The sequence below is a fragment of the Passer domesticus genome, chromosome Z (assembly GCF_036417665.1).
Source record: "Passer domesticus isolate bPasDom1 chromosome Z, bPasDom1.hap1, whole genome shotgun sequence".
NCBI lineage: Eukaryota > Metazoa > Chordata > Aves > Passeriformes > Passeridae > Passer > Passer domesticus.
In genome coordinates, this window is record NC_087512.1 from 58,009,631 (window position 1) to 58,036,697 (window position 27,067).

A 27,067-nucleotide genomic window follows, 5' to 3' on the forward strand; every position below is an offset into this window, starting at 1 on the left:
TTCCTTAAATGGTTTACCAGGTAATAAATGTCTTCTGATACACTTGATATAAAAATGTTGAATGGGACAAAATATAGTCTGTTCAGTGATGTTCAGATATGATCTTCAATATGTGGCATATACCAGTATATATATTACCATCACCAGCAAGGAGAGTGTATTTTTTGTTTGAAGCTTCTGGACTGAGAATTGGGGCACCTAAATCTGTGCTGTTGTTAGAAATCCTGGTCCCTTACAGAAAAATTATTTTATTTGCATATGATCCTGTCTTTCTGTTTATTCTGTAATTTATTTTTTTGTAATTTGAATTTATACTAAGACTCCCACTTCTTCATTGTGAAATTGTGCCTTTCTTTAAATTTGACATTTTAATGCAATGTATCTCTCAATAGAATTAAGATTATTTTCCTCAAGTGGGTGATAAATAGGAACAAATAAAAGCTCAGTGAACCTGTTATTAGTCTAAAAGAGATTTCATGAAATGGAATGTTTGTTTCTTCATCAGGGAAGTTTATTGGGTCTCTGAGGGAGGAGTTATATACTTGACACGATCCGTCCTAAGGACGTGATTCGTGAAGGTTCTTTTTCACTGATCTCAGCGTGCAAACACTGACATGACAAGGGGATTTGCAGTAAAATCAAAACAGATATACTTTTATTGAATAGCCACAGCAAAGATGTGTTAGAGAGAAGGGGGAATGGAGAAAAGGGAAAGAATAAGGAAAAGAAGAGAGGAAAGGCAAGGAGGTGTATAGCTACCAGACGTGCGGATGACAAAGTCCCTCGAAGTCCGGTCGATGAAGAGCCTGTTGTCTTCACATCAGGGGAGATCTCAAGGGTATTAGTCAGCTCTAACCTTTTTTATAGTCCTTTTGAAATGGGGGAATTTCAAAATAGTCTATTGATAAAGGGTACAAAGAGTCCATCAGGTGTCATCAGCAGCAGATGTTGTAGGCAAGAACCATTGTCTTCTCGGTCCAGTGGTTGCTTGCAAAACTTGCTGTGGTCCCCACGCATGCCTTCCCTCACCCTGCGGTAGGGATTTCAGTCTCAGTCCTTTTGGGAAGAAGAGGGGAGCTTTTCCATGTAGGGGTCGCATGTCTCAGTCCTTGAGGGGAGAATCTTCTCCCATCTCAGTCCGTCTGTCACGGTGGTTGATGTACGGTGAATGGAGGGTCTTTTAGTGGTGACCTCCAGGAAGGTCATTCCAGAGAGAAAGTCCAGCCAAGTCAGAAGGGTGGAGAAATTCCAGCACTAGCGTTGCTAGGTGGTGCAGGCGAAGGAGAGCACACTGCCTCTTCTTGGGTGCAGTGTTCCATGAGTTGAGCAAATACACCCGTAGGCGATAATCTGGCTTGGTGGACCAGACAGACCTGGATTTTCAGAACAGGATCTTTTCCGTTTCCCAGTGGTCTTGGCTTTCATGATGATTGAGAGGCACAAAATGAGGGAGGTTTCGGACAGACACAATACTCACAAAAGTCAGTCTATCCAAGAAGGCAATGCCCTGTTGTGACGTGTTGGGAGCAAACTCACTCAGGTTTCAGCTGTGCTGTGCACACTGACACACAGAATATTTCATCCTATAATTGACTTTATAATCAACTGTCTTAATTTTGCTTCATTTCCTAAAAGACTCCCCTCGTCCGGAAGGTGTGACCACTTTGTGGACTGTCTTTGAACAACAGGTTTCTGTTCATGAAGCTGCTTTGCTCTGGAATGGAATGACACAGGCTCTTGCTAATATAACTAGGCCTGCAGCACTTTCAAGTTTTCAATGTTGTACAGACACGACAGTGCTTCTACTGGTTTAGGTTGTTTTGATCAGGGTGAGGAAGAGAAGTAAAGGGGAGCAATACCAGCAAGTACCCAGTTCTGTCAGGTTAAACTGTATTTATGCTTATGCTGCTCCTACTGGTGAAATGGTGTTTTTTGGTTTGGTTTATCAAGGTTCTGTTCTGATAAAAGCTCTCAAAGCTTTTGTTTCCATTTTGTAGGAAAAAAAATTGCTTATGTTCAGATTTTATCAAGAACTCAGCTTTTATTTTTTTTTCATTTTTTTGAAGCTGTATGCTGTGAAATTTTTTTTTTTTTGCATATATTAGTTCAAGAGATCATTTACGTATCTTTTAAATTGCATGTTTGTGAATGTTACAAAACAGTCTGTGAACTGTTAAAACTAAATCATATGTGATCTGAAGTGGTGGAGGATTTTAATTGTCTAAAACACTGGCTATTTTGAAGCTGACTGTTTCTGAATGTAAAAAATTAAAGGTTTAATGAAGCAAAATTAGGTGGAGAAGCTAATGAGTTATGGCAATATATAGCTCTGGAGCATGGTGTGGCTTGGTGAAGGTGATGAGAGCAATGACTGTCTTTGCAAACTGCTCTCCATCACTACTTTCTTGTAAAAGTTATTCTTGATCATTTGAAGTAGAACAAGTGTTCTGACAAAGGCTGTGTAAATAAACTGAGATAGGTGATTGAATGCTTGAATGGCAGCAGTAGATTAAAGATTTCTTATGTCATATTTTGCAATTTGTGTTTTGCCATGTATTGACACTCCCTTTGATTGAGAGAGTGCACATTGTGATTAGGAAAGGTGATTTTGGGGCTGGGTGGTGGCCTGGTGACTGCTGTCCAGTTCTTTACCGGCTTTGCTGCAGCTGCATCTCTGTCAGCTGAGGAACAGTCTGATAGAATTCACTTCTCCATTTGTGCTTTTGAAATACTGAGCCTGAACTGACACCTTTGTAGGCTTAAAATACAATAGTCTTCCAAGTCAGGTCAGTCACCTCAGTTTCTGTTTTTTTAAAGTAAAAAAATCAGGGAGGAAATAAAACCAATGATATGTGTAGAGCCTCTGCCTCTTAGGGTTGTTCCTTGGGAAAAGTAGGTTATCTGAAAAACTGCTGTGTTGAAAATGCTGTTTATTGGAAATAAGTAAACTAGGAGGTTGAAATTGTAACAATGTGATTGACCAAGTTTTGGAGTTACATGGGTTTTGACTGAAAGATTTTCTTTATTTCATGGGTCTGTTTTGTGAAAGTAAACAAAACCCTTAAGTTCTAAGGACACCCATTGTAACTTTTTTTCAGGTGGTATCATGGAAAACTTGACAGAACAATTGCAGAAGAACGTCTTCGACAAGCAGGAAAACCTGGAAGTTACCTTATTCGAGAGAGTGATCGGAGACCAGGTTCATTTGTGCTTTCATTCCTTAGTAAAACAAATGTCAATCATTTTAGGTGAGAATTAAGTGTTTTATTTTTAATATTTTGATCTATCTACTTTTTGTTTCAGAACACAATAAAGTGAACAATGATTGTATTATAATGCAGTATTTTTGACTCTTAATGCTTTAATTGTACAGGTTTTTACTTGCATTTGATTGTTTTAAATCATGCTACTTAAAAATTACTTTGTAAGGTGGAGAACTGAAGTGTGAGGAAACCAAAAATATATGGATAGAGAAGCTTGTCTAAAGTGGTTTGAATAGATTTAAAGTACCATGCAGGTTTCATTAGTCAGTGAAGGAGATTGTGTCTGTTCCATAATAATGATTGTAGTTAGCACAGTTAAAGTGCTAGCAGATCTGGTTGCTTCCTTAATTTTGAGGGAAAAAGCCCCACTCACAACAAACAAACACCCCCCCCCAAACAAAAAAAAAAACCCCAAACAAACAAAAAGAAGCCACAAAAAATCCCAAAGCAAACAACACCAGTAGATTATATGCTTACTAATTGAAAGATTTGCTGGAAACAGCTTTCAGCATATGTCCTGAGCATTGTTTTCTGACTCCTGTTGCAGTGGTATATGCTTATGAGCTTGGACTTAATATCTGAAGATTCATCTTTGTATGCATTTTGCATTACATCTTGGGAGAAACAGCTTAATTCAAATTATGCATTAACTACTGAAATGGTTGTGTGAGCTTTTTCCCGTTAGATACCAAATTTTTTAATTGAGTTTCAGGAGATACTTTGATTATTCCAGAGTAATTTCTTAACTTTTGATATGGATGCTAAACTAACTGTAACAAAATGACTAATTTTTGATGGTGTTTGTTTTCTACATGGTATAGTTTTGAAGTGTAGTAATTTGTTAAAGACCTTTGCTACTTTATGCCTATTATAAAAGGTGTGTGTTGTGCATGATACAAGTAATAATGCGGTTGTGTAGTCATGCATTGTTTCAGTTTTCCAGGATGTTCACGCTTCTTTTTTTTTTTTAATTTTATTTAGTTCTGACAAATGTACTGTCTTTTTCTGTGAATCAGCACTTTCTTTGGATAAAAAACTGGTGGCTCATAAAATATATTTGCTAAAATAATCCTTAGGTTTATTTACATGTTTCCAGAGAGTCTGTAACACTATATTTTGCTGAATTTAGGCAGTGTTTTAAGAATGAAAAATTATCCTAATCTCCTTTTCTTCAAAAAAAATTGGTAGCAAAAATTTTTCTAATGTCAGGCTTCTGTTTTTTTTTTTATTAACAGGATTATTGCCATGTGTGGAGACTATTACATTGGTGGGCGTCGCTTTGCTTCACTCTCAGACCTGATTGGTTATTACAGTCACGTGTCCTGCTTGCTGAAAGGAGAAAAGCTCTTATTTCCAGTAGCACCTCCAGAGGCAAGTAAAAAAAAATCCTTAAGACTAACTTACTAAAATGTTTGTAACTTTAATCACTATTCAAAATTTTCTTTGGGAAAAAAAATTTAGAAAGTTTCGTGTCGTTTTGCATAGGCATACGTGGAACTGTAGGGAGTATAAAAATGCATCCTTAAAACAACAGCAGTAATTAAAATGAAAAAAACGCACTGCAAAATATCAACTGTAACAAATCCCAAAACCTGAATAAAGATGTTTCTTAATGTTAAAATTTTGGATATTATTTCTGCTCTAAGTGAAAACAAAAAAATTAAAGTAAGTGCTCTTAATCAACAAATTACATATTTCTAGCTGACTGTGGTTTTGAGCTTTGGAAATGTAAAACTGGCAAGGCAGTGTTCTTTGCCTCAGAATAGCATAAGGCTGGGGAGGAAGACTCTGCAGTATAGAATATACAGTGCAAAGTATAAAGAAAAAAACATTGCTCTTTTTTAAACTATAGCCTGTGGAAGACAGAAGAAGAGTTCGAGCAATTCTGCCTTACACCAAAGTGCCAGAAACTGATGAAATAAGGTATGTTTGAGTAACAGTAATAGCTATGAAATTCTCAAGAGTATTGACAAATAGTAATAATTTAGGTAGGTGTATGCAAGTATTTTCCAGTTCCATATTAAACTTGACATAGTTCGTTTAACAGATGATATCTCTCTATTTGGTTGGGAATAAGAATAAGACATTTTGTTCTTAGTATATTTGTATTAATTGAACAGAAGGTACATAAAGGTACATAGAATTAAAATTCATAATGTGATGATTTTGAAATATGTTTTGTAAAGCCCTAGATTTTTACCAAAAGGATAAATTTATGTGTCAGATAATTCTGTATGGAAATGCCTTATCAGAGTGTGTGAAAGAAATGAGCTAGGCTTTTTTCTGAACTGCCACAGAATTATTGGATGTGTAGCTGAGGGAAACAATTCAGATCACTAGAAAGAGAAAGTGGGCCTTGTCTACTTACAAATTTAAGAATGGAAGAAGTGAGTCTTTCAGTAGAAGACCATTTTCTGTTTACTTGGGATTGATACTGCTTTCTTGAGAATTTTTTCCAGATGAAAATGTAGGAAGATTTGAAAGTCTTTTGTGGTGATTCCTAATCTGTCTAATGAGACAGGTTTCATAAGCTGATGTAATACACCAGTTGAATTGGGAATTTTCTTAGGTTTAAGATTATTATCTTAAAATGTAGAGGAAAGTATGAGAGCTTTATATCCTCACTTGGATGGAAATTTATTCCAAGACTCACAGTCCAGTCTGATTCTTTAAAGGATGATATGAGGATATTTGTTTTTGTAATTATGTGTTTTACGAAGGTGATAGACTGGGAAGGGGCTCTCTAATGGCACATTGCAACTAAGGCTTCCTACTCTGTGTGAGAACAACAACAACAAAAAAAGAATCCTTTATGGGCCTTATTGAACCTATCAGCTTAAGAGAAAATAGCATTTTATTGTTTGCTATCACAACAAAAATTATAGGCAATTAAACCTTTTCTTCCTCTTTTAGGATCGAGCTGAAATGCAGAGTTGATATTTATGTTTTGAGGTCTACATGGTTAAAATAATTCTGTTTGTGGTATAGCTGAGACCAGAGTTCTCAGATTTGTTCTGGATTGAATTAACATGCTCTTGAAGAAATTATGTATTTCAGAGAATATTGACTTAGAATTTTAATATAATAGTAAATATGTTTATGTTTGAGGTATTACTGAATTAATTTCAACATGTCTTCCATGTAGTAACTATGCAGTGATGGAGTGTGCTCTTGTTGTTTGTAATTTGTTAAAGCTGAATAGCAGTTGAATTTATTCTTTGTTTTTGATAGTGGTTTATTGCGTTTTGTTTTTTCTGTTAGCCTACGTTAAATGAGAGCTGTGCCATAGACATTTGCTATGCAATTTTGAATTGAAATGGTAGTTGATGAGCTTCTCTCTTTATTGTTTTTCCTGTACCTTGATGCATCATGAAACATGATCAAAAATTCTGTGCTGCAGCTGAGTTTGTGTTCTTAACACTTAAGGAGTAACTTATGCTAGTCTTCCAGAAATGAAAACTCCCTTAGACCTGCTGCTAGTTCCTGCACTTTGGCCACAATAAACCCTTTGCAGGGCTAGAAAGCTGCCCAGTGGAAATGGACCTGGGATTGCTGGTCAGCAGCAGGGTGAAGATGACCCAGCTGTGCCCAGGTGGCCAGGAGAGTCAATGGCATGCTGACTTGGATCAGCAGTGGTGTAGCCAGTAGGACTAAGAAAGTGATTCTTTCCCTGTGCTCAACACTGGTGAGGCCACACCTTGAGTACTATGTCCAGTTCTGAATCATTCAACTCAGGAAAGACACTGAGGTCCTGGAGTGTGTCCAGAGAAGGGTAATGGAACTGGTAAAGTGTCTGGAGTACAGGTCCTATTATAAGCGGCTGCAGGGCCTCAGCCTGGAGGAGTCTCAAGGGAGATCTCATTGCTCTCTACAACTCCCTAAAAGAAGCATGTAGCCAGGCAGAGTTCAGTCTGTTCTTCCAGATGGAAGAAGAGTGACAGGATAAGAGGACATAATCTTAAATTCCCCTTTAGTTTACAGGGTGGCTTTAGGTTAGGGGAAATTATTCAGAGAAAGGGTGATTAGACATTGAAATACTGCCCATGGAGGTGATGGAGGTGTCTTGGAAAGTGTTTACGAAAAGACTGGATGTTGCACTTAGTGCTGTTGTCTGGTTGACATGTGGTATTTGGTAGTAGGTTGGACTCAGTCATCTCAGAGGTAGTTTCCAACCTTTTTGATTCTGTGATTCTCTGATTTTGAATGTTAATGCTTCTTACACTTGTACCTAGTTGCATGGTATCTCTGCTAACTGCTCTGTATTCTCTTTGCATCACTTGTCTTCATGTATGAGAACATAATGAACAGGTATTCCACAACTTACATTATGCAAAGTAATTTTTCAATGAAAGGAATATTATTTTCTTATAGACTGCTAAGGGTTATTTTATTTGTGTTGCATATTTGATCTCTTGATAAAAGAGCAATATTACTGCATATTAATATTGCTGTGTTATTTTTGTTTTATACATTAGCACACTTTGAAGTTGACAACACTGAAGCATATATTACATACTAAACATAAATCAAAAGTATGAAAACTTGTATATAGTAGCCACTTAGCTGTGAGGAAAAATACACATGTGCTTGGACTATCAGTTCCTGCCTTATTTACAAATCGGTTTTCCCAAATATTTTATGGAAATTATACTCAAGAATTCATTGTGTTAATTAAACATTAAACATATATAAATATTATGATTGTATCTCTGATTTAAATGTTGCTGTAATCCTCCTCAGTTTCCTTAAAGGAGACATGTTTATTGTCCATAATGAATTGGAAGATGGCTGGATGTGGGTTACAAACCTACGGACAGATGAACAAGGTCTTATTGTGGAAGACCTGGTAGAAGAAGTGGTAAGTAATTTTTGTATTCAGATTTCTTAAGTGAATGGGATTTTTTAATAAAATAATACTGAACAAAAACTAGTGACAATTGCCTGTTTTCTAATTATGTGCTTTTCTGAACCTAGTAAATTCATCTAGTAGTTCTAAAAAACTAAAACCTTTAAGCATAGTTTGTTATCAAAAAATGTTTATTCATATGTTGTCCAAAGATAAGTGCAAATGAATGGTACTGTAAATTTACTAGGCATTTCCCGAAAATCTACTGTCCTGGTAGATTATTATTATCATTAAATTACATTTCTTTCTTGCAATTGCTGTGAAATGTACACTAACTCAACAGAATGTAATTTAGCATTGTGGTAGGTCTTTCTCTTTATTCTAGGATGAAATTTGGGTTAAAAATATATTGGTGAGAAGAAAAAAAGGAAAAAAATAGATTTTTTTGTAATATCTTCTTACACAGTATGTATGTTTTGCTAATAGCAATGTTACTTGAGATGCTTCTCATAAATGACCTGTGTCAGGATGTGAATAGCTAAACTGAAGTGGCAGTACTAGACTGTTGATCTGTCGACTGATAGGTCAGTGTTAATTTAGTGTTTGGAAGGCTGAGAAGGTTGAAACTTTCTAAAAAGTTACCACTTCTAAAAGACTTGGATCATGAATGAAGTAATTATCAATTTTTTTCTGAATTTTTTCTGAATTTTCACCTAGTGAATGAAGAGGAAAGCTTTTCATAGAGCTGCAGTAAGCCCTTTAGGTAAAAAAATGCATCAGATTTCTAAATGTATTTTTTTTTTTCTACAGAAGGTCTTAACTTAAAAAATGTTTTTTTAAATTGAGTTGTACTGTTTTCATTCACTTGATACCTTAATTTTCTCACAGGGAAGAGAAGAAGATCCCCATGAAGGCAAAATGTAAGGATTTTTGTTTTGTTGTTTGAAAGCAATCTTAACTGTTTGTCAAGTTCCACCGTGAGATTTCTACTTGTTGAGAAAGTGACCAAAGAGATTTATTTTTTTAATCTCAAGACTTCTTTATATACTAGCTGCTGCAGATGCAGGGATAATTAACTTGAAAAAGTCTTGTAATAGGTGTGTCTGTTGTTAATAGATATTGGAGTGCTGAAATCTTAAATGAGGCCATGTATGATCACTTTCAGCCAAAATGTGCACTTATGGAGTATTTCTTGAAACACAGTTGCCTTGGAGTTAACAACTCTAAATACTGTTAGAACAATGTCTCCTGTTTATGTCATGGGTGAGAGTGCAGATCTTCTGGAGAGTAGGAGTGCTCTGCAGAGGAATCTGGATAAGCTGGGTCAGTAAGGCCAATGGTATAAGATCTCACAAGGCCAAGTGATGGTTTCTGCCCATGGTTCATAACAACCCCTGCAGTGCTGCAGGCTGGGGCAGTGGCTGGAAAGCTGCTCAGCAGAAAGGACCTGAGGTGCTGGTCAATAATGGCTGAACAGCACTAGCTAGTGTGGGCCTAGGAGACCAAGAAAGCCAATGGCATCCTGGCTTGGGTCAGCAATAGTGTGGCCACCAGGACCAGGGCAGTAACTGTCCTGCTGTACTCAGGATTGGTGAGGCCACACCTTGAGTTCTAGGTTCAGTTTTGGGTTCTCATGGCAAGAAAGATACTGAGGTGCTGCAGTGAGTCCAGAGGGGAGAAAAGAGCTGGGGAAGGGTTTGGAGCACAAGTCTAATGAGAAGCAGTTGAGGGAGCTGGTGGGGCTCAGCTTGAAGAAAAGGAGGCTCAGGGGGACGCTCATTGCTTTCTATACACGCCAGAAAGGAGCTTGTAGCTAGAAGGGGTCTCTTCTCCCAGGTAGCGAGTTATAGGACAAGAGGAAGCTTGCTCAGGTTGCACCAAGGGAGGATTAGATTGGATATTAGGGAAGGTGCCTTCACTGAAAGGCTTGTCAAACCCTGGAACAGGCTGCCCAGGGCAGTGGTAGAATTACCATCTGTGGAGGGATTTAGAAGGTGTGTAGATGTGGCACTTCGGGACATTGGTTAAGTGATGTCCTTGGCAGTGCTGTGTTAAGGATTGGATATGATGCTCTTAAAGGTATTTTCCAACACAAAGGATTCTGTGTTCCTACAATTCTGTGATTCTTATAACACTTAAAAGTTTGAAGAAAAAGTCACAGGACGGTAAGTTTCCTTCTATTTGCTTAAAAATTTTTAAAAATTCAACTTTGAATCAGCAGTATGTTGATATGTCAGTTTGTTAATAGATTACATTCACAGGTGAAGATGAGTGGCAGATAGTTGTGAAAAATGTCTAGGGACTTGATGACTTATCTGATGTCCTCATTTGCTTGCTGGTTTTTTGCTGTTTCCCACTTTCCAAGAGGCTGGTGGCAGAAGGAGGCATTTCAGTGGTCTGTTTGGTTTACTGTGTTCTGCTAGTCAGTTTGGCAGTATGGATGTCTTCAAATGTGGAAATTTCATATTTGGAAAGTAGCTTGTTAGGGGATTGTGTGGAGCTTTGATTCTGTCTTTCAGTTTACCTTTCAGAGGAATCCACATTAATATCTGAAGGTAATACAGAAAGAAAGCCAAAAATTGGGGTGTATTCTTATAACAGCACCGTATCTTCAGCTTTCCTTTAAATACAGATTATTAAGTTGCAGCAAGTCAAGCTTTTCTGAATAGTGGTAAGTATCATGCCAAAACTAGGCAGAGGCTGTGAACTTCTGTGGGGTACTACCCTGACACAAGACTCTGGGAAAGTACAAGGTGTGAGATCAAAGTAGTTTATATTCATTAATCTAACAAAGCTCGGTTTTGTTTCTACAGCTCTGGCAAATTTGAGATTGAGGTTTTCTGTGTATAACTTCTTGTTTGAACTTCAGATTTCATGATTCTAGTACATTGCTGTATGACTTAAAATAATATCTGTCAAATTACCTACTTTTTGGACAATTCATATTAATCTCTAAATTTGCTTGTATTTGAACATCAGCTGAAGTGTTTCACTGAAAACAATTTATTTATATACCTCTTAGTGTTAGTCTTTTCACGTTGGGAGGAGAGAATCATTAAGTAGCATAGATTTTGATTGTCTCATGTATATATGTTGAGTCTTTTAAAATAAAGATTAATTCATAGGTGCCAGAACCTTGGATGTCAGCACAACCAAAAAAGAGAGCTGGTAGTCTTGCTTTCTAATTTTTTTCTTCATCTTTGTTAAGATGGTTCCATGGGAAGATCTCCAAACAAGAAGCTTACAATTTGCTGATGACAGGTATGTGTCTTTCTGATGTGAATTACAGTGATAGGGAAATGGCACAAAGTGATCCTGTTAATAGGATCACTAAACTATGGTAAAACTTCCTTTAATGTCTAAACATAAATGTGTTTTAGATTCCCCAGTCTCTCTGTATGCTACCTCAGTAGAATACTACATCGGAGGAAAACTTTCATGGCTATCAGTACTGAGTATGTTCTCAAGTAAAGTTAATCTACTTATTTTTGATTTAATGAATTTTTAAATTGTTATATGTGGAATCAATTATTTCACATTCATAAAGCAAGTATCTCTTTAAATGAAAACAGTACTTCTGACCCATATTGTTTAATACATTACTTTAAATACTGGCACAGAGATTTGAAAATGTTACCAAACATTTTTTGTATGATGTTTTAAAGAGATGGCAAAAGATGTGGCTGGGTTGCAGGCTACAGCTGAACCATATTTTGTTAATTTTGGTGCTTGAGTACTAGTTCTTCTAATTTGAGATCACTACTGGAGTTTACCTCTATAGGGTTTGTATTTCTTCCAAGTGTGCGGTTCTTTCCAGTTTATGTAGAAATAGATTTCGTAAGGGTTTACATATATCATTAAGAAAAATAACACTTTTATGATGTCTTTTCAGTTGGTCAGGTGTGCAGTTTTCTTGTGAGGCCTTCAGATAATACCCCTGGTGATTATTCACTTTATTTCCGGACCAGTGAAAATATTCAGCGTTTTAAAATATGTCCAACATCAAACAATCAGTTTATGATGGGAGGCAGATACTATAATAGGTGAGTTCTTGTGGCAAAAGGAATTATGCATATTTTGTGCTTGCATAACTTGCTCCTGATAATTATTTACTATTATGATGTTAAGACTGTAGTTTCCTTTATACTAAATATTTTCTCTAATTTCCATAGTAGTTACTTCTAACTGAGCAGATTCTTACAGTTTAAATAGCCTAAGTGTAACTTGTTTCTCTTGAAGTATTTGTGCTTGTTGTGCTTGTTCTGCCAACCAGTTGTTTCACTCTGTAAATTGTGGTTTGAATGGATCGTGTGGATCCATAAATTCTGTATCTGTAATTAAGAGATTACTCTATTTGAAGCAGCTTGGAAGCTTCTACATGCATTCTTGTCTGTTTGAAACGGGGAAAATAAAAATGCAAATTTTATCTGAGACAATCAATAGAGTTTTCAAATAATAGAAATGGGTATTTTCAAGAACGGGGAAAAATGCCTTAATTGTTGGAAAAAGTTACTAAATTACATTGAAATATGTGCATGGTACTTGGAGCAGAAATACTGATCAGTTCATTTAGAGTGAACAAACTTAAGATGCATTTCTTTTGCCATTAGTGCAAAAAAAATTAGTAATTTGTAGAAAACAGAGAAATAATGAGGTGTTTCCCCTTTTGTGGGAGAGACTATCAGTACACCTTCATCTTTGATAGTATTTTTTTAGAGTTGTTGTATCTGGAAGACTTTTCAGTAGTAAAAACTCACCTTCCTCCTTAAACAGAGGCCACTGTCTGCCTTAAAAAAAAAAATCAGCATTTTTCCAGTCCTGCTCACTTAGAACCAGGGCATTCTTACCCCAGTCGAGAATTTCTGTCACTTCTGAGTGTGTCTGAGAAAATATCACGATCTCCTCACTAAGTTCAGTGGACTTGTTCATATGACTTCACTCACATGATGCTGTGAGGCTAAATGGATCCTTATGAACCTAGGCCCATTTCACACCCAGGCTGCTTGAATACCTTCTTCATTAGTCAGTCTGGCCTCCAGCCATCCTCACTGAAAACTAGGCTAGCTGCAGGGTCAGCCTTTCATGAAGGTAAATGCCAATTTCTAGTTGTGTGGTTTGGGAGGATGATAGGCCAGGAGCCCCCCACCCTTGGTGATATCAAATTAATCAACTTAGAGGAACTCTTATTAGTCTCAAATGGGTTTGTAGCATTAAATAGTACACTTTCAGAAATATATTACCTTGTTATTGCTTCAGATTACTTTATAATACAATGCTGGATTCACTTGGTATGTAGATTACATTTGTCTGAAAGAGATTCTATGCAGCCAAACAGAAAATAAGATTTTAAAGTTAAGCAGCAATAAATTATGATAAAGTGCTTTAAGAATTTCTTTCAGTATTTTGTTATGTAGTTTTCCAGAGATCTTCCTTAGTGTCAACGAATATCTTTGTTTTTGTTGTATGTTAGGGAGAATTATCACTATATTCTTAAGGTGATATTCAGTTCAAATTTCTGTGTGTGTAAGGTTGGTAAATCTGCTGGAAGTTCAAACATATAATGAAGAATGCAGCCCTTGGGTGCTCCATCAAGACTAGTCTAAATGTTACTCTAACTACAGAAGGAGTTTTTTAAATACATCTGAATTTATTTTTGGCCAGTATTACAAAATTGTAGAAATTTTGCAGGCACCTGCTCCTTACATTAAGAAACTCCTAATAGCATTTTTAATCAAGGAAGCAAATGATGCATTGAAGGTCAAGGTATTCCTGATTTGATGAGTGAGAAAATTAATATAATGCTGTTTGATTGATTAGAAAATGTTGGTAGTAGCTATTCAACCTGTGAAATGTAATGCCTGAGTCAATGTTTTTTGTAGTGTGACGCAGTTGAAATTCTTATGTAGAAAACAGCATGTGTAGACAGCATCTCAGTAAAAATTGAAATTAATTATGTGATTTCATTAAAACTGAAATAAACATTAATCTCATTTTACATATCTGAAAAATAAAAGTGCTCATGAGAAGATAATTTTATCAAGTTTCCTAGTTCATAGTTTCAGAATGGAATAGAAAAGCTAACCAAGATACCTTGCTTTATGTAGGTTTTGAGATTTTTTACAGTATCAGCTATTGTTCCAGTGTTGCACACGTGCCTTATTTGTATCTTTGAACACACAGCTGAGTATGCATAAACTGAGAAGTCACACTGAGTATATATTTATCTATTTAATTACTTAGCTCTTTTTCTAGATGGATATTTGCATGTAAATGATTAATTTCTGTTGATGACCCTGTTGCTGTTATTACAGTGCAAAAATTTCAGTAGTGCAAAAATAAATTAGAGCAACTTAAATGTCTTGAATGTCAGCTTGTATCTGTTACTACTTCTCTCCTGAGCTTTCCAAATGCAATTGCAGTCTGAATCTGATGACTATAATGAGTGCATCCCTGTAGAGGAATGCTGCTGACATGAGTGTTTGAAAGGATAGCTCAGTGATGTCCAGTTGTAATCTTTATAAGCCTGCTACCAACCTTTTATGTTTTCTATTCCTGTGCTCATAGAAGAAGATTGCACTTCACTCAGAGTATGTCCCATTCCACTTAGCTAGTTACTCTAGGACTTGGAAAACTATTGCCAATGAAATAGCAATTTTTCAGCCTGGTTGGAAAATGGTAATGCACATGTACTACCTGAGTGTGCAAAGTGCAGTGTCCTCATTTGACATTTTAAGCAAGTCATTAAAATACTTTGCAAAATTTAGGATTAGTACATTCTGAATACAGTTTTGTAAACCTTCTTGACTTCAGTATATTAGTAAATCTCATTCCTTTCAAATAGGATTATGATGATTAACACTTGATTTTATTAAAACTTTGAGGGAATGTTTTCTGTGGTTTTATGGAAAAGCAGATTCTCAAACAATGGAAAAATTAATGTTTAACATTTCGATATTCTTTTTGTTATTGGAACAGTATTGCTGACATCATTGAGCACTACAGAAAAGAACAGATTGTTGAAGGATATTACTTAAAAGATCCTGTTCCAATGCAGGTAGGATTTAATCTCTGAGCCTTTGATGTTGAAGTCAGAGACTGAATCACTATCAAATCAATTTATGAACTAAATTACAGCAGAGATACCAGTGGTAGTTAAACAGCATCATCTCCAGTAGTCAGTCATCAGCAGTTTCAATGTTTTCAGCTCCTCTGTTTCTTTTGTTTTATCCTCAAATACATACACTTACTGAAGACTGGCTTGTAGTCAACAGGAAGTATGGTAAGTTCTGTCTATGCGATGAGGTGTTCGACCTCTACTCTGCGCCCCTAGCTCTGTTCCTGGGCTAATGATTTGATTTAATCCCATATTAAGGGGAGCCTGTCTGGCCTTCTCTCTTCTGTGTCTGGGGTTTTTCTCCTGTCACAGGAAACCTGTACACACCAAAAAGCTTCAGGAGTGATTGCAGGGAGTTTAAAAGCTTCAGGAATGACTGCAGCACTTGTTCTGAAGTGCACTTGCCTCATAGCAGAAATTGATTCTAAGAGATCACCAGTTATAAGCATACCACATAATTTAGCTTTTCATGAGCTTATATAGCTAGTTATAAAATTTAATACCTATTCTTTTCTTTTTCTGTTCCCAAGCTTTCCTGTTTCATCAAATCAGTAATTTGCTCTTCCTGTCCTCCCTAAAGAGAGTTGCAGTCAATTCATACCCCTTTGTGCCATCTTTTTTATTGAACAGAAGCATTTCTTCTGTTCACCAAGCTAAGCACACAGAAGCTGATCCTGTCTCTTTGTAATGTTTTCATAGTTGCCTTGCTGCTACCAGTTTTGGTGTGAACTTGCCTTTCTTGAACATTTATCAGAACAATTTTGGAATATTACCATGTTATGCATAATTCACTCTGGAAAGCACTTAATGAACATACATGTAATTTTCTGTGGTGGGTTGACCCTGGTGAGCTGCTAAGGACCTGCACCTTTGTTTTCATCGTGCTATTGTTGTTTTGATCAAAATCATAATTACTGCAGATATATGCACAGGAACAAAAGTAGAATATTATATAAAAACTAGTTCATATGTCTCTCTTCATTTCAGTGATGTCCTTACTACTTTATAGTCTTGCTTTTCTTTGTTTTTTATGGCTAAAGAACTTTTGTTCATCATCTTACTTAGTAAGGTCAGACCTGGCTTGGGTTTTGGTCATATTCATTACTTGCATTTCTAGATAGTATCATTTCTTGTATGAATTTATCCTTTTTCTGTTTTCCGTTTCTTTCTTTCTTCTCTTGTCCTGAATTCTGCTCAGTTACAACATGTGGGTTCTAATGAGATTAATGAGGGACTGTGCCCCTCATTATTAATTATGATCTGCACCATTTTTGTTGCTTCAGAGTTTATCCATGATATCACAGGCCTATGAGCTTTGGTAGTAGAAAGTTAGAAGCTAGATAAATCTTCAAAGACTGGCATAAATTTTAACACAGTTGAAATCACAGTGAAAGATAATGTTTTTTGTTTTTCCATGAAAAAGACTTACTTTGTAGAAGTTGGTCTGCATTGAAAACCCTTATTTTCTTTCAGTTTGGGAAATATGGAAAGTGTTACATTTGTAGCATGTGTATTGTATGAAAAATGAATGCTTTAGTAAAATGCATGAGAGAAAAATAGTAATGAGTTAGGTAGCATTCAGTAAGATGATCCTGATTCCAGCTTCATAGGATACATTTTTAATGGTGATTTCTGAGCTTAAAGTATGTTTTTCTGACATGTTTTCTAGCACCAAGAACAAGTGCTTAATGATACAGTGGATGGAAAAGAAATCTACAATACAATTCGTCGGAAAACAAAGGATGCTTTTTATAAAAATATTGTCAAAAAAGGTTATCTTCTGAAAAAAAGTGAGTTATGATTGCCTCTATTATGTTTTAAAGGAAGAGAAAAAGCAGATAATGATCATAGAATCATACAGTATCTTAAATTGGACAGGAGTCATAAAGATCATGCTCTTTGCAGGTCCACTGAAAGCTAAACCACATGACTAAGAGCATTATCTAGGCACTCCTTAAACCCTGACAGACTGTGAGCATTTCCTGCCTACCCTGTTCTAAGGACCAGCCACCTCCTCAGTAAAGAACTTTTTCCTAAGGGAAAATCTGAAATTTCCCTGCATCAACTTTGTTCTATTTCCTCGTGCCCTATTGTTGGTCACTAGAGAGCAGAGATCAGCACCTCCTAACTGAATTTAATGAATTTAGTGGTACTAGAAAGAGCAAAATTGAAGTGGGCAAAAGGTTCTAGCAAGTGTATAAGGAGTGTGAAAGATCTCTTTCCATAAGTAGTAGATGAATAGATCAGTGTGATGCATGAAATTACATGCAGCATGAAAATTTAGGTTGGCAGTTCTGAAAAAATCAGCACAGTACAAAAAGTGGGCATCCTTGTCAAAGGCAGGGTTCAAAGCATGAAATGAAATATATTTTCATAAAGTGCATGTAGTTAATGTTGAATTCACTAAGTTTCTAGCTGATAGAGGTTTGAGAGAGCTAGAGTAGTGTAAATACGTACATTCACCGCAGAGAACAGCTGGTTTCATTTTGTTATTCCAAGTGAGGTTGTATGTTTTCAATCTTAAATTTAAAATGCACAGTCTGCCGTACAAAGGATATGGTGACTTTTTAGGGTTCTAATGCTGACACAGCATAACATACAATAAGCACATTAAAAGCTGACAGCTTGACTTATTTCAGTGTAACCTTCAGTATTACCCTGAAGAATTTCCATTGAACAAGTCTTTCAAGTTTTGAGGAAGCTGGTCCCTTGCCAAGTGTTATAGTTCTACTTTTTGGAAAAATCAGCATTATTTGACCCAGAAAAACCGTATCAGTAACAAGATTCCTGCAAATGACAAGAAGGATAAGTTACAGGTGGTAATCTGGATAGTGACCAAATGCAAGAAAGAAGGTATGAATTTACATATAGCCTAATACAAGAGACATTAAAAAAATCCCAAACCACCCCAAACTATACCTTCTGAACAGAACAAGGGAAGCATCTCATTGGTTGAGGAGGTTTATTCTCAGAGGTGTAGAGACATGTCATGGGGTAAGGAATGAAATTGGAATGACTTGGAAAAATTAGGCTAAAAGAGGCAAATCAGAGTATTCTCTTGTAGAGGGATGCGCGTAATACATATGGACTGAATGCAATAAAATCCCTCTTCCATCTAGGAGTCATAGTATAATAAATTAGTGTTACATTTGTATTTTGGAAACAATTTAGCTACTAGTTTATTAAGGCCCCAGTGGATTTATGATGATTGAAGTGTAAAATAAAGGCTGAAAATTTCTTCTAAATGGTTCCCTGATTTAAGCATTAATTTGTTGCAGAATGCTCCTAATCCATTGTAATTCAAAGAACCTTTCTCTGCAGCAAGTGGAACCAGCCAAATTCTTTCATAAGGTTGTGCTTGTGGGTTGATTCTGATTTAAGTTTGCATATAAAATATTTCCTTTTCTGTTCTTCAGCTATATGTTTTTAGGTATTGTAATGCAATCAATGGTCAGAGTTTAGGAGTAACTTTCTAATGTTGAAAGTCCATTTCTTAAAAAAAATTGAATGAATGGAGTCCACATTGTCACTATTTGCAATCTGTGTAGATACAGGCGTAACACTGAGAGGAGTTCACTGTTGGGGCAGTTCATATGCACTTCCATAATGCTGCTGAAAGCACTGAGGATGTTTGAAGAATCTTTTGCAACTCTACCTGCATCTGTGAAGAGGATCTGGTTTTTGTCACATGTATAAAATTGAATGTGTATATTCATGTTATAACTCAAGTGTGATTATCTGTACATTGTTCTTTTCTTCGGAGTTTGACAGAAGCTTTACTGCCCTCTTCTGTATTTTAATTTACAAAATTTACATGTTGTTTTAGACAGTATTGTAACCATTTGCTTGATTCTTGTACAGGTAAAGGAAAGAGATGGAAAAACTTGTACTTTATATTAGAGGGAAATGATGCCCAGCTTATTTATTTTGAAAGTGAAAAACGAGCCACAAAACCCAAAGGACTAATAGACCTTAGTGTGTGTTCCGTCTATGGAGTACATGACAGTTTATTTGGCAGGTAGGACATTGGGGTTTTTTTAATCATATTGCACCAAGAGTTAATAAGATAAAGAATTTTTGTGAATTCTAAAAGTTCTGCATCATTTTGGTAGGTATTTGAAAGCTAACTTGGTTAGAAGTCTGTAGGTGCTTTACTATTTAAAAACAAGCACTTTGTTTGTAGCACACTAGTTCATATAAGTAAACATCCTCAAAGATTGTTTTTGCACAATTACTATACTCAGAGTTACTTACACATCAAATCTTACTTACTCTAATATTTAGATATTCAAAATATGCTGACCATGTGGGACGTGATTATCAGCAAGAAAGTTGAGAATCAGAAGTGTTAGATATTGCTAGAAATTAAGAAGAGCATTTATGTATTTTTTCATATGTAGTTACAAAACTCCACTGGCCTGTATTTTATAGAATTTTTATAGAAGAAATAACTATATTTACTTATATAATAAGTGGTAGAAATTCTGGCTATCCTACAGATCTTAGTATTTATTGAAAAATTATATATAGACAACTTCTAGTTCCTTTGTGAAAAAACTAGAGATAAATGTTTAACATTAGTGGTATTTCTTGATCTACAAGGACTGATGCTTTGCTCTGTTTGTGGGTTTTTAAAGTCTTTAATAACTTTGAAAAAAACTCCAACATCTGACTACTGGAATGAGGAGCACAGATAGCTAAAGATTATTTTTAAAAAATGCTGAAATGTTCCCTGTGTAGTTGACAGTTAGGCACAAAGCTTTGGTATATATTGTAATCAATAAGCATTCTGTTTCCTTCTTTTAAACCCGCGTTGTGGGTTGGAGCCAAGTTGTGTGCTAGGTGGTACTTACAGGTGTGTAGGAGGACATGCATGGTTGCAGCAGCTTAGGAAGGAGTTAGTGAGGAACTGCAGTTGAGACAGAGTTCCTCCTGCACTTCAAGTAGCTCATTAAAAACTCTCTGCATTTTCCTCAGAAGTACAGTGAAGGCTGTACTTCTTCAGCACTTAAGGTTGTAGAGGTTTGTGTCACATACACTCAAATGTTTCGTGTGTGATCTAGTACACATCTTACTGGTCATGAGAGCTGTGGGACACATTCATCTAGGGGATTCCTTAGGTTAGCACTGTTTCCTGAAAGAAAAAATCCTTAATGTATGATTAACTGGTTGTGAAATAATGCTGAACTTCCACTGTTTTTAAACTCTCCAGGAATAATCCTTGTTGATAAGTGTTTTGAGATGGATGGTTTATTTTGTCTTAACTGTAAGCCAGCATACATGTCTTTTCAGTACACAGCATTCTAAAGATGTGTCAGTGTTCTGAAGCAGGCTGCATGTTAGTTTTCTTAAAATGACACAATACATTCAAAACCAAAATGCAGTTTTTGAAGATCTGATGAATCTTGTTGGAAGTCTTCCTCTTTCCATTTGTGATGGTAACATGTAGATGAACAAGCACTGATGCAGTTATTCAATGCACCTTACAGAAAACCAGGAGAAATCTGTTAGTTCAGTGTAAACTTCATTTTGGCACAGATCAAGTGAAGGTATCTGTTAATATGTGAAGATTAATTAAACTTAATTTTTGTTCTTTTTTTTATTTTTAAGGCCAAACTGTTTTCAGATAGTAGTTCAGCACTTTAGTGAAGAGCATTACATCTTTTACTTTGCAGGCGAAACTCCAGAACAAGCACAGGTGAGAGTTTTTATTTGCTAAGTGTAAAAAAAGTAACTCTTAATCTTGTGTTGTTCAGTGATGTTGGCCTTCTGAAACATGAAGCAAATGCATCACAAATATTTAGTGGTTATATAGCAGGTGTTAAAATGTACTGGTAGCAGATCTCTGAGTGGGAAGGTTGGTGCTGAAAATCCAGCACTTGTATTACCTGTTCTTCAAGGTTTTAGTTTTGACAAATTCCAGTCAGGCCCCATGCACAGAACTTCCATTACTTTCTGTTACCTGTTTCTGGAGAACATACATGTTTTTTGACGTAGTTCAATTTAGAAGAAGAAATTTACTCTCCAGGTCTTTTCCGTGATATAAAACACAGCACAGTAAGTTAGAGTTTTACTTCAGAATAAAATAAATAAAACGCTAATGCATGTATGTCTGGCCAGTGACCAAAGTGCATTGAACTGCCTTTTCCAGTTATTTGCTGTGTATATGAACTGGTAGTCATGCATAGTCTTTGGCCCTGATGGTGCACAGTGTAAGGTTTTCTGGGTTTATATACTGTCTTTAGTTACTAGCTCTCTTAACAGTTATGTTCAGTGATTAAGAATTGTGGGACAGAAGCTTTCTTCTTAGAATTAGTTTACCAGTAGATTGTATCCCAAATGATACTGTGTTTGAGTTCTGCAAGTTCACAGCTCTGATGTGTATGTTGCATTAGAAGTTAATCTTTGCATTTGCTGTTATTTGAATGGCATGAAAGCTTTTTAGAGCACTCATAACGGGCTGTTGTATTCACCAGAGCATGAAGTCTGTATAAATACAGTATTTTTTTGTGTGCTGTATATAAAGGAAAGCACAGATTTTCTTTTTAAATTAATGCCATTTGTTAAATTTGGAGAGATGACATAAGAATTATGTAGTGGAATTTGTCATACAACTGTCAGTATACTGTCTTCGAGCAGCAGTATGCTGTATCATAATTGAGAATATATAAGTTAAATTCCATGCTCCTTAATTTTTGTCATGTCTGTAAAATCTTTTGTTTTCTAAAAAATAAAATAATTAAGAATGTGTAGAAGATAGAATGTCCTGTTTTGTTTCCTGAACATTTGGTTTAATTAAGTTTTGAAACTGCTTAACAAGCTGTTCACTGCTTTTATACAGAACGCAGTTGTTTCAGATTTCTTTATAATATGGCTTTGGCCCAGAAAAGTTTACAAGTGTTTATCTTTTGAGAAAGCTCAGCTTTTTTTACTTTCTGACATTTCATAGAAAAATAGAAATTTGGTGGGGTGTAGCTGAAAGCTTTTCCTTGGAAGGATTTGAAAGCTGAAGCCTAACTCACAAAGCTGAGAATAGATGCAGTACATATTCCTGTATTTTTAAGATGTGTAAGATGCTGTGAAGAATGATTGAAGCACTGTTGTGGGGGTTTTAATGACATTATTAAATTGTACTTTGAGAGTATATCTTTGAGATACTGACTGAAGAGAAGACTGTTGGTCAAAATCTAAATTTTTTGTTTTGCAAGAAATGTGCAGGATTTAATGGTTGTTGGGAGACAGTAACTAGTGAATGAGGCTATAATACATATTTCACCTTCCAAAGACAAACTAGAGAATGTTGGATATATGCTCTATGTTTCTCTGTTAATTGTTCAGTTTTTGTTTGAAGTATACAGTGTTACGACTGCCACATGGCAATACTGGAGAGAATAATCAGACCAGTTTGGCTTGTTAAATGTAATTTTATCAGAAGCAAACAACTTTTTATTAATTTTATATACAATTTGCAATTTCTTGTAGCATCACTACACTGGAAAATTGGCAAAGGTCCCACTGTATATCCATTAGTAATGCTTGATAATTCTAAAAGAGAAAGTGGTTCATATTTGCAAGTTATTTATGAGGTTTTGCTTAGTAACGATAATAAATTTGCTTTAATATTCAGACTTTTGTAGTGTGGAATTACAGAAGACTTAGGTTTTGCCAAGCTAAAGTGAAAAGTCAGATACTTTTTGCAGATACATCTCTTCCACTGCAGAAAGCTGTATGACTTGGTTTCATTACATTCTACTGTATCCTTCTCTCTTAGGACTGGATGAAAGCTCTGCAGGTGTTCTGCAGTTTAAGAAAAACCAGTCCAGGAACATCAAATAAACGTCTACGTCAGGTGAAACTAATATTGTGGGTTAGAGGTGCATGTGGAGAAGTATTTTGCCTCCTCTGTGCAAAATGATACTAATAAGTCTCTCTGAAAGAATTTTTCCTTTCAACAGCAGCAAATCCTGAATAAAAGTCTAAAGAAGTCAGCAGCTTTTCAAATATGCCTCACATGGGAAATTAAAAATTCATATGACAACAAAAAATGTTATAAAAAATGTATGTGTAAAATGTTATATTACACATACATAAAATACCCATTATTTACATTTTATTTACATGTAAATACATGTTATTTAACTAATGATATTCATTTTATGTAACAAATACATGCTGAGCCAAGCTTGTGTCTTAATTTCTCTTGGCCTCTTGAAAGTGCCATATACACCAGAATTTCTTCAGAGAGAGAGAGGGCTATTAGTCTTAAATAGCTATATCTGTAATGATTGGAGAATAACAGGGAAATACTTTAAGAATTCCTGATATGATTTAATCTTTGGAACATTGAATGTAGTTACTTGTTAGAGGCAGTAGAGAGTGGAATAAAATGGTGAATAAAAAGTAATAAACGACAACTGTTTGGTTGTGAACATTACAGAAGTTTGGATACTTCTGAATAAGTGAACTAAATTAGGTGAATTTACAGATGAAGTGACAGGTGAAACTGGGAGCTGCACTGTGCAAAAGCCAAATAAAAAGGGAATTCTTTTCTTCAAAAAGCAAAGACGGTGTTTTTCTTTGTAAGAATACAATGTAATGTGTTGTACGAGAGAATTTTACATAATCTGTTAGGAAAGCACCAAACAATAAATGACTGTATTTGGAATTGTTCATGGCTCTTACTCAGAGTGCCAGTCTTCCATTTCAGTAAAATCTTCTGTGTCTGGAAAAGTTATTTGCAAATCCTAATGCCTCAAAAATGATTGTAAAATAAAACCCCAAGATGCCTTAAAAACATGGGTCTAGATATTTGTTTTCAGTAGTTATTTGAGTTACTCTTACTTTGTTCTTTATGCTTCTTAAAAATGTTCCAGTACCTTTGTCTTTACTCTTCTAATAAGGAGTTTGGTATTCAGTATTCACATTAAGCCTCTGCATAGAGGATTAAAATAATTCATTCATGTGCTTTGTATTTTAGCAACAAAAAATAAATTGTTTATTTTTTTTCAGGTCAGCAGTCTCATTTTGCATGTAGAAGAAGCTCATACACTCCCAGTAAAGCATTTTACAAACCCCTATTGTAACATCTACTTGAACAGTGTCCAGGTAGCAAAAACACATATCAGGGAAGGACAGAACCCTGTGTGGTCTGAAGAATTTGTCTTTGAGTAAGTTTTAATTATCTTGAATTAGTGAATTACACTTTTAATTTGTATTGGATTTAAGATTCTTAACACTCATTTATAGTTTTACAGTATTTAAAAAAATACTGTATATGTGCTTATACAGCAGCAACATTTCAGACAAATTCTGCATGGGTAGAATTTTCTGTAGGCATCTATCTTTGCTAATATAAGTGGCTGATAATGATAACTTGGGATTGAAATGAAATTTGGAACAGCTTAAGTGCCAGCCATGTATTGTATTAATTGAGGCTGTCTGTTTTTTCTCCTAGTGATCTTTCATCTGATATTAATAGATTTGAGATAAGTCTTAGTAACAAAACAAAGAAAAGTAAAGATCCAGATATATGTAAGTATTTTTCTGTAAAAGATATTCATACATTACAGCAATGGATACTTTGTGTGGTTATCATTGATCTTGTCAAAGGTTGTCATAAGAGAAATAAGTAATTTTTTATGTTCACCATACTGCCTGGGTATGTTTTTGATGTCTGGTACTGGCTTTCCATTAATGTTTTTATAATGAGAACTTCCACTGATTTTAGTTGTAAAATGCACTATGCTAGTCCTGTATGTCTGTTATATGCTCTATGGTAGCTACTGCTAGATAATGACTGTGCTTACCAAAAAGGAAGAGCAAAGAGAAATTTTCTTTATTAGTATGCTCCATAAAATGGTAAGTGTCATGGAGTCTGACTACCTAGAATTTCTTTCCAGGTTTTTGGTTGCTTCCAGTGAGACAGGGAAAGGTGCAATTCTTTATTTAAAAAAAAATAATCTTGGCAGTCTCTGAAGAAACCTTCCCTTTTTTTCTTTCCATTTTACCTCGACTGTCTTCTTCCCTTATTACCACACTTTGGCTTAAATCTGAAGTTACCTCAATTTCCCTTTGAATGGGAAAGGATCTGTATTTTCCTCTCCTTGTGTTAGCCAGATAGGTGCTCCTTTAATGCGATTTTCTGTTTCAGCAAATCAACAGCAAGGTGGTAGAATCTGTCAGTTTCTTAGAAAAGAAAGAGTTACAAGAGCGTGAATTAGAAGCTGTTAGGTAGAATTTTTTTTTAAGGTCAGGTCTCTTCCCACACAATACTTTCAGGTTTCTTTTTTTTTTTTTTTTTGTGGGTTCCCCCCCAGCCCTGTTCTTCAATGTATCTTGTTTCCTAATATACCTGTTCTGGAGCAGCTTCAGCCCTGTGCCCCCTCTTTGCTCCTTGCAGGGCAGGATGGCTCTCCCTGCCCTCTTCAAATTTGTTCCAAGATAATTTTTTTTTCACATTATGTTCCAAGCTGTCTGTTCCAAGGCAGTCAGAGTATATATCACAGAGTTCAATTGTTTTCAGTTTGCATATATTGTGTTATTGGTCTGTAACTTACGGCAGTACTATTTCATTGATTTTTGGTTTTATGGGGTTTATTAAGATCTGTAGGGAAACCTTAGCCAAAGTAGGTATGTACAACTCATTTTGCATGGTCTTGCAGAACCTGATTCAATTTCAGATCTCTTTATCCTTCTCTCACTAGAAAAATTTCTGCATAGCAGGAGGAATAAAGATACATTCTCTCTGACAGACTAAGGGGTAAAAATGCCGTTGTGAACTTCGTCGTAAATTCATTTGAGCTGGAAAACTGATTATGTCTCTACACCAAAGCCTTGGTTAGGAAAAGAATCTTAAAATGGTAATTCTTGAGAGGGATACTTCAGTAGTTTCTTTGAAAGTATTTTTGTATTTTACTCCTCTCTGTCCAGATTAAGGAGATGCTGTTAGTTCTGTGTATTCAGGTGATGATGGAAAGCTTCCTGTTCTAGGTCAGTGGCAGGATTGGCTGAATTTCTTTACTGCAGTTACCTACACTCCTACAGCATAAGCATAATCCAGCATAACTCTTTCATTTTTAGATAAAGATTACGCTAAGTCAACTTGAATGAACATACTCCTTACTTACGTTCCGAGCCCTATGAAGTATGTGAAGTTCATTGGGGTAAAATGAGTTAAACCACATCTTCTCTGACATACATTGTGTTGCACTGCCAGAATAAACCTGTAACTCTTCAAAAGCAAGATAACTGGTTCCTTTCCTTAACCAATCATCTTTCCTTTCCTTTTCAGCCACAGATGTTACCTGTGGAATGCTATGAAGTGGCAGTCCTGTACAGCTGATGCTATTCCTCTTGCCAGTTTTTAATTGGGTTAACTCACCTTTTCTGCTTGCTTTTCCTTCCATGTAATGCAGATTAAAGGTCCAAAATGTAATTGTTGGATTCACTGCTTTCTTTCATTGTAACACACAAAACCTAAATACCAAAGTAATACATTAATGAAGGCTACCTTTTCAGTATTTTAAAATATTTCCTGAGTTTTCAAGTCTTTACATTGAAGTTTGTCTATTGCAAATGTTACTTCAGAGTTTTTTAAGCATTCCAGATAGTCAGAAATGATACTAAACAGTTCAGCATAAATTGCATTAATTATATTAACTTTTTTTTTGTTTCTCTAACTGTAAATTGCTTAAGGACTTACTCAAATAAATATATGATATGGCTTGAAAAATCTAAAGTCCTAGAATTTATTAGTAGACTTCCATGTGCTGCTATTGATAGTTGAATTAGTAGGTGCTGAAGGACAACACTATAAAGTGCTGAACTGGAGTGGAGACTCTGGTT

At 35.6% G+C, this 27,067-nt stretch overlaps 1 protein-coding gene across 5 annotated transcripts in view; it reads left to right on the top strand.

The window, feature by feature from the left end:
- The window catches only part of RASA1 (RAS p21 protein activator 1), a 46,694-nt gene that overhangs the window by 7,182 nt on the left and 12,445 nt on the right, over positions 1 to 27,067 (top strand). For 4 of the 5 annotated variants that reach the window (XR_010353265.1, XR_010353264.1, XR_010353266.1 and 1 more), the window contains exons 2-16: positions 3,099 to 3,248; positions 4,499 to 4,634; positions 5,116 to 5,186; positions 8,004 to 8,121; positions 8,998 to 9,029; positions 11,318 to 11,370; positions 11,490 to 11,564; positions 12,002 to 12,152; positions 15,085 to 15,163; positions 16,893 to 17,013; positions 19,085 to 19,241; positions 20,834 to 20,921; positions 22,995 to 23,072; positions 24,233 to 24,390; positions 24,678 to 24,754. Coding sequence is in view for 2 of the 5 variants with exons in the window: in XM_064404423.1 (XP_064260493.1) it covers positions 3,099 to 3,248; positions 4,499 to 4,634; positions 5,116 to 5,186; positions 8,004 to 8,121; positions 8,998 to 9,029; positions 11,318 to 11,370; positions 11,490 to 11,564; positions 12,002 to 12,152; positions 15,085 to 15,163; positions 16,893 to 17,013; positions 19,085 to 19,241; positions 20,834 to 20,921; positions 22,995 to 23,072; positions 24,233 to 24,390; positions 24,678 to 24,754 (1,544 nt within the window). In the remaining 3 variants the exon portion in view is untranslated. The remainder of the gene's footprint in view (positions 1 to 3,098; positions 3,249 to 4,498; positions 4,635 to 5,115; positions 5,187 to 8,003; positions 8,122 to 8,997; positions 9,030 to 11,317; positions 11,371 to 11,489; positions 11,565 to 12,001; positions 12,153 to 15,084; positions 15,164 to 16,892; positions 17,014 to 19,084; positions 19,242 to 20,833; positions 20,922 to 22,994; positions 23,073 to 24,232; positions 24,391 to 24,677; positions 24,755 to 27,067) is intronic. The other variant, XM_064404424.1, reaches the window with a different exon arrangement.